The sequence below is a fragment of the Schistocerca serialis genome, chromosome 6 (assembly GCF_023864345.2).
Source record: "Schistocerca serialis cubense isolate TAMUIC-IGC-003099 chromosome 6, iqSchSeri2.2, whole genome shotgun sequence".
Taxonomy (NCBI): Eukaryota; Metazoa; Arthropoda; class Insecta; order Orthoptera; family Acrididae; genus Schistocerca; species Schistocerca serialis.
This window is the reverse complement of record NC_064643.1, coordinates 762,128,070-762,140,841: the sequence shown is the minus strand read 5'-3', so window position 1 is coordinate 762,140,841 and position 12,772 is coordinate 762,128,070. Positions and strand designations below refer to the sequence as shown.

Below are 12,772 nucleotides of genomic sequence, written 5' to 3'. Positions count from 1 at the left end.
CCAGCACCTTTTGTGTTATCCAAGATTTCTACTAGGTCTTGTCTTTTTGCTTACTTGATCCTCTGCTGCATTCACTATTTCATCTCTCAAAGCTACGCATTCATCTTCTATTGTATTTCTTTCCCTTGTTCTAGCTAACCGTTGTCTAATGCTCCCACGCTCCCTCTGAACTTCTCAGCATCCTCCGGTTCTTTCAAATTATGCAGTTCCCATCTCCTAAATTTCCTACCTTTTTCAAATTTCTTCAGTTTTAATCTGCAGTTGGTAATCAATAAATTATGGTCAAGGTCCACATCTGACCCTGGGAATGTTTTACAATTTAAAACCTGATTCCAAAATGTCTGCTTTACAATTATACAATCAATCTGAAACCTCCCGGTATCTCCAAGTATCTTCCACGTATATAACCTGATTGAAATAATCTCTTATTTTGACAAGTCACAGACTTCAAATGTACATCTGTACTCCGCAAGCCACCTCACGGCGGGTGACGGATGGTGCTCTTGGAATCGCTGTCCCTTTCACCTTTTACTGTTCCAGACCCCAATGGTCCACGGTAAGAACGGCTGCTGATAAGCCTCTGTGTGGACTCGAATCTCTTTATCTTCGTGGTCTTCTGCAAGATATACGCAGGAGGAAGCAAAATATTGGTGCGCGCTCGTCACTTCAGCAGAAAACCGCACCATGACACAGAAGGTGTACCACTGCAGTTAGCTCAACATCTCCGTGGCGCTTTAGTGCTTACTAAGTGAATCCGTAACGAAATTCACTGCTGTTCTTCGAATCTTCTGTATTCCTTCTGTCAGTTCTGTCTGGTACGGACTCCAAACTGACGAGCAATATTCAGGTACCGGTCGAATAAGGGTTCTGTAAGCTACCTCCCACCGAAGGGAAAGTTACTCTACCTGATAAAAAGAATTGGGACACCCTATGTAATGAACAATTGACCACTAGATATCTCCAGAGACCGGCCAGCTAGTATAAAACGTAACTAATTAACAATCATATTTATGCACAGCTGACTAAAATTGATTATTTAAGCGCGTGTGAGTAATGTTGAATACACGAACGCAAGGGACTAGTAATGAATATATATTTGGCTTTAATGAATATTTAAACACTACAAAATCAATTTACTATTATTTAAACACAAACGCACACACAGATAACGTCTTTGGCTGCGCAAAATAACCATACTATCTGCCCTATTGTTCTAAGCCTGATCACACGTTAAACATTCTAGTAGACCTGTGGAGCTAGCGGACAGCTGGCACTTAGCTGTAATCTTGTTTAGCCTGCTTCAGCCGAGAACTTGACGATTAATCAAATCGACGTTGTGTTATGTCTTGTAACCAGTAATCATACAACAGACTAACTTGATCCTGACTATGTAGGTATCAAAACTTTCGCATCTACTAGTGTAAATCTTCAAGCACTAACTATTTGGCCGTAATACTAGCTAACCTGTAATCTTCAGACAGAGGGTTTGTTTCAATAAAAGCGTAAAGAAAAAAAATGGTTCAAATGGCTCTTAGCACTATGGGACTCAACTGCTGTGGTCATAAGTCCCCTAGAACTTAGAACTACTTAAACCTAACTGACCTAAGGACATCACACACATCCAAGCCCGAGGCAGGATTCGAACCTGCGACCGTAGCGGTCGTGGGGCTCCAGACTGTAGAAAGCGTAAAGAAGCTGCGTACTTAGACGGCATCTGAGGAAGAAGTGGGCAACAAATCTTCAATAGCGATTAATAGGATACAAGAAAAGGAAAATGAAATTGCACTATTCACATTTAATAGATCTATACTCGAATTACTTTTAAATAAATGCACACATATTCCTCACATCTCCACTACAATATATTCAGGAAAAGAAGGCCATCTCATTCTATAAACCAACTGACGAAGTCTACTTTCACACATCTGTTCAGAAACAAATTGAATAAAACTTTAAACGAGATGTTATACAGAGTGTATCATAATTAATGGCGTAAACGCATACAGTTGAAAGCACACGATACTAGAAGCAAAAAAGCCGCAGTAAACAAAGCGTGGAAAATGCGTACCTTAAGAACTACGAGCAATTTTTCATCTTCGATACTGTGAAGCAAATCTCTTCTACTGGAAGCTCTTTGCTTTCCATGTTTTGGGAAGTAGTAGTATGGACCAAAACAAGAAAAAATGTCCGGTAAACATGTGCTCTAAAATGCATACCTTAAGAGCTATGAACACTTGCTCATCTTCGCTACTTGGAAACACAACTCTTCCAATGAACAATTCCTCATAACTTTTAAGGTATGCATTTTAGAGCAAATGTTTACACGACTTTTTTTCCATACTACTACTTCCCAAAAAGTGGAAAGCAAAGAGCTTCTAGTAGAAGAGATTTGCTTCACAGTTACGAAGATGAAAAATTGCTCGTAGCTCTTAAGGTATGCATTTTCGACGCTATGTTTACTGAGACTTTTCTGCTTCTAGTGTCGTGTACTTTAAGCTGTATGCGTTTACGCCATTAAATACAGCCCGTATACTGCTTTGTTAGTAGAGAAGCAGTAACAGCACAGTGGAGTACTTAGTGATTTCGAACGTGGACTAATCACTGCTTCACACCTGAGTAACGAATCCATAGCCGACATTTTAACCCTTCTAAACCTGTCCAAATCGACTGTTTGACATGCGATTGTGAAGTGCAAACTGCAAGAAAGAACCACACCTAATTAAAGACCAGGCAGTCCCCATGTAATGACATACCGGGACCGTCGATCGCTGCAGAGAGCTGTTGTAAGAAAACCACTTGAAGTCATCAGAAAGAATCACTCTTGAGTTCGAGTGTGCTACTAGCAGTCCAGGTAGTGCAAATACTATGGGTCTGGAGTCAAACATTAGGGCACAACTGTGGAGCAGCTGCTCACAAGCCACACATTTCTGTAGTTAACGCTAAGCGACGCTTGAGATGGTCTAAAGAAGGACGCCGCTGGACAATGGATGCCTTGAAACGAGTGATTTGGAGTGATGAAGCACGTTCTTCCCAATGGCAGCCTGATGGAATGGTTTGGATTTGGCGAATACCAGGAGATTGTGATCTGTCATCATGCGCAGTGCCAACAGTCAATTACGGTGGAGCTGGTGTTATGGTATTGCGATGTTTTTCGTAGTTACGTTGTTGTCCCCTTACCGTGCTTAAAACGCTAAATGCAAAACGGTATGAACACATTTTACAACTTTGTGTACTGTGCACAGTAGAGGAACAAGTCGGGGACGGTAACTGATTGTATCAGCATGACAATTCTACTTGATAAATAGCAACATCTGTGAAGCAAGGGTCTGTGAACAATAACGTTCCTGAAATGGACCAGCCTACCCATAGTCCCTACCTGAGTCCATTGGAACACCTTTGGGATGAGCTGGATCGTCGACTTCGCTCCAGAACACAGCATCCAACCTCACTGCATTCTCTGGTTTCGGCTCTTGAACAAGAATGGGCGTCCATTCGTCCACAGACATTCAGACAACACAGTACAAGTGCCCCCAGCAGAGTTCAAGCTTTCGTAAAGGCGAGGGATGGACACTCTCCATATCTATGCCCAGTAACAGGTGCAGGGATGCTCTTGATCAAATACGAGGGTCACTCCAAAAGAAACGCACACTATTTTTTTTAAATCCGTCTTTTATTCTACATGTTTGAAAGTTTTACGGTTTGTAGATAAATCCTTTAGGAACAATATTTTCATTTCTCCACATAATTTCCATCCTCTCAACTGCGTTACGCCATCTTGGAACCAGCGCCTGTATACCCGCACGGTAAAATTCTGGACCAACCTGTTGGAGCCACTGTTTGGCAGCGTGCGCAAGGGAGACATCATCTTCAAACTTTGTCCCACGAAGAGAGTCTTTCAGTTTCCCAAAGAGATGATACTGACATGGTGCCAGATCAGGACTGTAAGGTGGTTGTTTCAGTGTTGTCCATCCGAGTTTTGTGATCGCTTCCACGTTTTTTTGACTGATATGTGACCGTGCATTGTCGTGCAACAGCAAAACATCCTGCTTTTGCCGAAGTGGTCGAACACGACTCAGTCGAGTTTGAAGTTTCTTCAGTGTCGTCACATATGCATGAGAATTTATGGTGGTTCCACTTGGCATGATGTCCACAAGCAAGAGTCCTTCAGAATCTAAAAACACCGTAGCCATAACTTTTCCAGAAGAAGGTGTGGTTTTGCATTTTTTTTTTTTTTTTTTCTTGGGTGAATTTGCATGACGCCACTCCATTTGTTGCCTCTTCGTCTCTGGTGAAAAATGATGGAGCCATGTTTCATCAACTGTCACAATTCTTCCAAGAAATTCATCTCCACCATTCTCGTACTGTTCCGAAAGTTCGATGCATACCGTTTTTCTTGATTCTTTGTTAGCCACTGTCAACATCCCGGGAACCCACCTGGCAAAAACCTTTTTTAACGCCAACACTTTCAGTATTCTGCAACACTTCCTTCCCCTATCCCAACGTAGCGTGACAATTCGTTCACTGTGATGCGTCTGTCAGAAGTCACAAATTCGTTAACTCTCTGCACATTGTCTGGAGAGTGTGCAGTACGAGGCCTGCCGCTGCGAGGACAATCGTCAATATTGCCGTGCCCGCTTTCATCACGTAACCTGCTTGTCCACCCACTAACTGTACTGCGATCGACAGCAGCATCTCCATACACCTTTTTCAACCTCTTGCGGATATTTCCCACTGCCTCGTTTTCACAGCACAGGAATTCTATGACAGCACGTTGCTTCTGACGAACGTCAAGTGTAGCAGCCATCCTGAAGACATGCTGTGACGGCGCCACTCACGGGAACAGGTTGAACTAAGAAACTTCCTGGCAGATTAAAACTGCGTGCCCGACTGAGACTCGAACTCGGGACCTTTGCCACTCGCGGGCAAGTGCTCTACCAACTGAGCTACCGAAGCACGACTTACGCCCAGTCCTCACAGCTTTATTTCTGCCAGTACTTCGTCTCGTACCTTCCAAACTTTACAGAAGCTCTCCTGCGAAACTTGCAGAACTAGCGCTCCTGGAAGAAAGGATACTGCGGAGACATGGTTTAGCCACAGCCTGGGGGATGTTTCCAGAATGAGAATTTCCACTCTGCAGCGGAGTGTGCGCTGATATGAAATTTCCTGGCAGATTAAAACTGTGTGCCCGACCGAGACTCGAACTCGGGACCGCTCTTGCACTTGCCCGGGAAAGGCAAAGGTCCCGAGTTCGAGTCTCGGTCGGGCACACAGTTTTAATCTGCCAGGAAGTTTCATATCAGCGCACACTCCGCTGCAGAGTGAAAATCTCATTCAGGTTGAACCAAGATTGAAAACAAGCGGGAAGGATGTACCTACACACTGCAAAACTTTCTTACATGCAGAATGAAAACTGTATTTTTACAGAAAAAGTGTGCATTTCTTTTGGAGTGACCCTCGTAGTATATGCACTACGAGCTCGCAACTATAATTAGTAGAATGTCGCGGTAGCGCTTCTCATAGTTCTGGGACACAGCCAGCAAGAAGGCAGAGTCACGCCACTTTCCCTCGTCACAGGCGCGGGAATCGTCTCCTCATCTCCCGTAGCCGCAAGACGCAGAATTCCGTGCGGGAGGACACACCTTCGCCGAGAGTCCCGGGCGTGCATAATTTAACGTTATTACTGTGCGCGCAGACAATGCGGGCCCCGAGGCTGCCACGCCCCCGCCACCGCCGCCGCCGCCGCCGCCGCAGCCGCATTGTGTTGTTGTCGGCGGCCGCAGAAAAAACAACAAAGTAACCGGCCCCACCCCCGCTGCACGCAGCTGATGGCATTGTGGCGCGCCGCCCAGCCAGTTCTGTATCTTAATTGGATTGCGGCCCGGCGCTGATAACGCCAACTAGAGGAGGCGCAGTCACTCGCTCTTCAAACACGACGACGTGGGCAGTGCTGAAGAGGCTGCGCGTTCTTGCTCCAGTTTGCTGATACGAATTACTTGTCCACGTGGACATTCACTTATTGTGGTTTACAAGAGATTCCTGTTTCTTATTCCTCAATATTCATATGCATTTACACTACGCAAGCCACCTTACGGTGTGTGGCGGAGGTTACCTCTGTTACAGCCGTCTTTTTGCTCATTCCCTGTTCCATTCACGAATGATACGCAAGATAAACGACTGTTGATAAGACCTCGTACTTCTCTGATCTCGTCTTTGTTATTCCGTGAGACACGTGTGAGAGGAAGTAACATTTTTCCCAGCTCTTCTTGGAACATTGTTTCCCAGAATTTCAACAGTAAAGCAACGATCTCCCGCCGACGAAATGGTACCTTGACGAAAGACATCGCTCTTCACTGCATCTTCTCGAGCCCTTTTAATACAACCTGGTAAGGATCCAATACAGATGAGCAGTACTGAAGAGTCGATCGTAAGGACATTTTGTAAGCTGTTTCTTTCCTGAATGAGTTACATTCCCTTAAGATTCTTCCTGGCATCTGTTTTTCCATTGAAAATTTGTTCATATGATTCTTCTGTCTCATACAGCTGACGTTCGCAGCAGTGCCTGTTCCCTCAGACGTTTCAGAGTATATCGAACGAACACAGACACTGGAATATGGTATTTGTTTTATGTTGTCTCCGGATGATTACTCCTATTTAACAATGCGTACTGTCTGCGGAGATTCGTCATCAGTAGTGTAATCGAACTGCAGTGGATCTATTCGCCTGTTTGTGGACAGTACGTTACCGCTAATTCAAGAACCACTCATTGATCCTTCTGCAGGGCTTCCTGCAGCTCGCTGCGGTCTTCCAAAGCGTTGCAGCCTCCTCATAGACAGCAGCAGCATCCACGAAAGGCGTCACAGAGCAACACTCCCTTAGAGTACTCCCGAAATTAACTTGCTCAGTAGAGCCGATTGGTCACTTTATAGCCAGTTGGCCCGGTTCGAACACTGTGCGAATGCCGAGGCATGGGTGGATCATATTACCAAAATGGTGCACCACGCCGCTGCAGTATCCGTCTTGTTTTTGTAACTGTTTTGTTTATGTAAGATTTTTCGATGTTTAGGGTGTACAAGTTGTGTGTGATGTTTAGTGTGTGTGAGATTATGCAAAAATGGACCATTAGAAACCCGTAAGTACAAATTCTTCAAAATTCCGCCACAAACTTCTCCAAAAGAATCGTCAACCAACTAAAAAATCGCGTGCTTCTTATATATTGCAATGAAAGTCAAGGAAATGTAGCAGTCTCTCATACATTGTCAACATCAATACAAATGGCATAATACACACAAAAAACGCACTTGAAAATGGGAATCATTTCCCGAAACGAGTCGTGCGAAAAGTAAATAAAGAAAATCGTGACTGGTAGCAGAAGATGTATTTATAAACAAACCTATTCATCGCTCCTGCAATTCCCATTTAAAAGCCAAAATCTTTTATGTTAATAAAGGTGAACAAGAAATCTTGTCTACCTGTATAACAAACAGAATTCAGTATCACGGCAGATTTATTTCCAAAAGACAAGAATGACATGGAACATAGCTGAATGTTACACACATTTATGCTCATGTTCATAAAATGAATTGCTCCGATGTGTAAACTGGCAAACTGACTCTAATTTTGACTTTAATGATGAATAACGCGATCTGACTGTAACAAAGACGATCTGAAGTGATTGTAAAGTGTTGACTGAAACAAACTACCATAATGTGCCTAAATCGGACAGCGACAGCTGCTGCTCTAACCATGTGGTGAAATTAGTGAAATTCGCTCTAAAAATTCCTGGTTCTAGTGCTGTGAAATGCCCATCATACGCGTGTAGAAATCTCTAACGCGGTGGCCCGAGCACCTCTGCATTGGAATAAACGGTGGACCTCCATCTCCTCCTCTTGTTCGGATTCGCCTTCATGCCCAGACCCCAGACCCCACAGCCCGAGCTCAAACCGACTTCCCTCCTCCACGACACAACACCGAATCGCACTTCTCTGCTCCACTGTACTCAGACAAATCCTCTGCTCCCTCACACTTTATACTGGTGCACAAAACACTCCACATGTAGTATGCACCAAAAAGCTAAAAACTATCAATAGAAAATGGGAGCGCTCTCCAGCGCCAATCACATATCACCTCTTATACCGTACAGCCTCCCTCTACAAGACAGGAAAAATCATTTCCTCCAATCATGTGCGTCTCGAGGCAAAAAACACGTGTTCTCTGTAACATTTTCTGACGTCACAATCGCTGTCGATTCAACATACAGTTATTCTGCGTCCACGGTATAGAGGGAATCTTGTGTGCCCACGAAGCCTCGAAAAAACACAACTCTCCCGACGATACAGCGTTGGATATCCTGCACTGCCGCCTCATTTTGACGTCTTCAGCAAAAATTTTTCACAGGTCTAACTGACACCAATCTCACAAGAAGGTCTCAGAAAACAAACTGAGGGCCCTGCGAATGCGACTAGTTGGCAGTGACTCAGTCTGTCACAAGTCGGCCTCTGGCCTCTGTGGCCTGCTCCGGGCTTGCCACTTCTCGTGTGGCCTGGGCTGTCTCCTCTACCTTGGCCCCACCTGTGCGAAAGCTACAGCCAGAGGCCCTCTTGGCTGTGCCGATACCTGCTATTCCAAGCTGCCGTGTTCTCCGAACAGACACCAATAAACCAACCTTGCTACAGCTCCACCACCTCTAGTAACGTCATGCACCTAGCTACCACTAAATTTAGTATTACAACTACTGTCAACCCTGCTACCACTAAATTTAGTATTACAACTACTGTCAACCCTCTTAGATAGTCTCAGTGACCATAGACGCTTCCTAACCGAATGAAGTGCCCTAATTGTAGTGTCTGCTCAACTGAATAAATAAAGTGGAAGAAAGACGTACTTGCCGCCTTTCAGCTTCTAGACTAGTCTTCAGTTTCTAAATGTAAATTTTTCATTTTGTCAGTCAGTCTGTCTTAATCTGGCCATTCTTGGTGAATAAAAGACATATTTAACAGTGCATTCCACAACTTCAGTAACTAATCACTCTTGAAATGCTCCATTTTGATATTATGTGTCATATCGCATTCATGTGCTTCTATCTTCGTATGTAAACTGTTGTGGAATGCAAAGTTGGATACGTCTTTTATGGCCTGAGGATGATCAGAATTTGACCAAAATCGACTATCAAGTAAACAGCAAGTGCAACATGATGTACTTTCTAATCTAACTGAATGATGTTCAACACTGTCTACCGTAAAATAGGCTAAATAGAAACAGTTTTCAGCTTTAAAAGAAAAGTTGATAATTTTAAAAATAAATATAAAAATCAACTCCGCCATAGCCGGTCCCAAGCCCGGTTGAAAAAGGAGGAGGGGGAGGAGTAACACCTCGTCAGAAACCTTGGTTCACCTGGTCCGGGTGACAGTACCTCATGAGGACCCCTTGCCAGGGACACGGTGGAGGCCTCAACGGCAGTGAAGGCGGGGATGAAGATCATCGGTACGGCGGAACTGGCGGAAGAGGCAACCTTGCATTTTGGGATATTATAAGAGCTATCGTCCGAGGTTATTTGGACAAAGGGCACGACGGTTCCACAGGTTAATGGCGGTAACCCTACAGCGTCTGTTCCACGTGTTAGTGGCGGCTGATCTGTAAAACTCAGAAGTGGAACCCTGAGATTAATCAGACTGAAATCTCAATTTAAGGTCACAAACCTAGTCCAAATAAATCAACATGGATAAAGCACCTTGAAAGACAAATTACCCCAGTGGGTCAAATCCCACGGTTGAAAAACCGCAAGTGGTCTATTCGGATTTTGGGGAGACCACAGAAGTGTGCATGGACGTAAATCGGAGAACCTCAAAACCCCGTAATAACAAAATCTAACCAAAATCTAGAATTTGGCTAATGACATTTAATGTAAATTCTCTCTTAAAAAGTGGGAAATTAAAAAATATCCTGGAAAAATCCAGAGAACGTAAAATCAAAATTGTTGCATTTCAGGAATCACGATATACAGATGAAAATCCTTTTGATTCGGAAGTATACAGGATATACAAAGGGAACCTGGAAAACGAGCCATGGCAAATTTTCCACAATTTGGAACTGGATTTATAGTAGATACATCAATACTTGATTCAGTCGCAACTTTCAAATCTTACTCGGGTCGGCTCTCCACGATGGCAATAAAATCAGCTAATAAGATATACACCCTAACCAACGGACATGCACCAACTAACATCACTAACAAAAACAAAATAGAAGAAGTAGAAGAATTCTGGAACCAATTAGATAATATTCTCCAAAAAATCCCAAATAACCATGTCAAAATCCTTATGGGCGACTTCAATGCACAAATCGATACTGGGTAGGTAAATGGTCAGGGCATACACAGACCAACCGGAATGGTATGCGACTCATTGAAATCTGCAAAAACCATGACCTATTTTTCAAATCAACATTTTTCAAGAAAAGAGCCTCGAAAACGAAAACTTGGATCTCACCTAATCCATTACTAGGTGAATATCAGTTGGATCATGTAATGGTCTCCCGCGTAAATACAGTAGAAATCATGAAACTTAAAGTCCTTAATGGACTAGACCTAGATTCCGACCATTACTCAACAAAATTCTCCCTAGATGTCATTCCAGAAAAAAGAAAATTCATTAAGAAATCTCCACACCGTAAATATGATGTACAAAAGATAAATGGCAATCAACAATTTACAAAAGAAACGCAAAATCTAAAACCACAAAATTGGCTACAACTGCAAGCAGGACTTTTAAATGCAGCTGAGACTGTAGCACTGCAAACAAGAACACGTAAACACCCATGGTGGACAGATGAGTGTGACCTACTGATAAATCTCAGACAACAGGCGTGGCAAAATTGGTTGTGCAACAAAAATCAAAAGACCCTGGAAGATCCCAAAGATATTAGGAAAACAGTCACAAAAGCAATACGAACAGTCCGTAAACAACACGAAGACAAAAAATTGCAAGACATAGAGAATGATTTCAAGAAAAACAATTCCCGAAATTTCTACAGAGTATTCAAACAAAAATTAACAAAGTACTCTCCTACATCACTTCAGTTCAAAAATGACCGTGGGGACATTGCTCATACCAACACCGAAAACTGTGAAATTCTTCCAAAATACTTTTCTAAATTACCGAATTGTGAAAAGCCTGCAGAAAAATTTGAGTTCCATCGTACACAACGAAACCCAGACTCAAAGCCACCAAGTTTACAAGAGATTGAGGAGATAATTCAGTCACTGAAAAATAACAAAGCATCATGAGATGACCAAATCATCGCAGAATTATGGAAAAATGCAGGAGAAAATCTTATTGCAAAACTCAAAGAAATTATACATGAAATCTGGAAAACTGAAAAAAATCCCCACAGATTGGAAGACTGCAATCATACATCCTCTGTACAAAACAGGAAGTAAAACAGACCCCAACAACTATCGTGGAATCTCTTTATTGTCAATAACATACAAAATTCTATCTAAAGCCCTACAAAACCGCGCAGAACCTCAGCTGGATTCAAAACTAGGCGAATACAAGGTGGATTCAGAAAAGGTAGATCATGCGTAGAACAAATCCTTAACTTGAAAAACTCAATGAAATATTTACATAGTACTTCAAACAAAAGTTATGTCATCACGTTTTCGACTTTAAAAAAGCATATGACAGTATAGACCGAGAATCCCTTTTTGAAGTATTAGCAGAATTTGGACTAGATCAAAAGACAACAAACATCATAAAAGAAACACTCACGGAGACCAAATCCAAAGTAAAATTTGTGGGAGAATTGAGCACAGAATTTGAAATAGACACAGGAGTACGACAAGGGCATGTACTGTCCCCAGTGCTCTTCAATTGTGCTCTTGAAAAAGTTATTAGAGAATGGAGAAAAGCAGGTGCACCAGCACACAGACTGGTACCAAGACATAAGGGCATAGAATTAGACTGTTTAGCATTTGCTGATGACGTGGCACTGATTGCACAAGACATTACCGATGCACAGAAACAGCTAGAATTATTACAAGAACAGGCAGCTAAAATAGGATTACAAATTTCATTTGAAAAACAAAATTTATGACTGACATCAAAGATGCACCTTCTGATCTCAAAATTGGTAATAACTACATCTCGCGAGTAAAAGAATTTAAATATTTAGGTGAATGGATTGCAGAAAATTGTAATGAAAAGAAATCTGTCAGATCAAGAGTCCAGAACATGGAGATGGCGTTTCAGTTAACAAAAAACATTTACAACAAAAAGAGTCTCTCGTGGAACTGCAAAATACGACACTATACAACAGTAATTAGACCCGAAGCTCTCTACGCATCTGAGACACTAAACCTTCAACACAGAACACTAAAAGAGGAATTAGAAGTGAAAGAACGTAAGATAATGAGGAAAATCCTAGGACCAAGAGCTAAAGATGGGGTACATTATCCAAAACCCAATGCAGAAATATATAAAAATATCTCCAAAATAACAGACACAATGCGCATGAGAAGAATCCAATTCATGGGGCACTTAGAAAAAATGGACTCAAACAGGTTAACGTACAAAATCCATACATTTTTAAAGAACAAAACTACAAGACCGAACTGGTACAAACAGACGGAAAAAGACCTGAGAGAATTAGGGTCTCCAAATCAACATGATAGAAATGAAATCAGACATATCACAAACACACGGGGTTTTGAGGAAGAAGAGAGAAAAACTAACCGACGTAGATGGTCTACGCAACGAAAGCTAGCCCATTCGTTGTT

General features: G+C 42.5%; 1 protein-coding gene across 1 annotated transcript in view; it reads left to right on the top strand.

Annotated features, from left to right (window-relative positions):
- The window catches only part of LOC126485075 (WAS/WASL-interacting protein family member 3-like), a 132,843-nt gene extending 127,017 nt beyond the window's left edge, over positions 1-5,826 (top strand). The window contains exon 3 of the mRNA XM_050108678.1: positions 5,693-5,826. Within this exon, the coding sequence (XP_049964635.1) occupies positions 5,693-5,826 (134 nt within the window). The remainder of the gene's footprint in view (positions 1-5,692) is intronic.
- Positions 5,827-12,772: the final 6,946 nt, after the last annotated feature.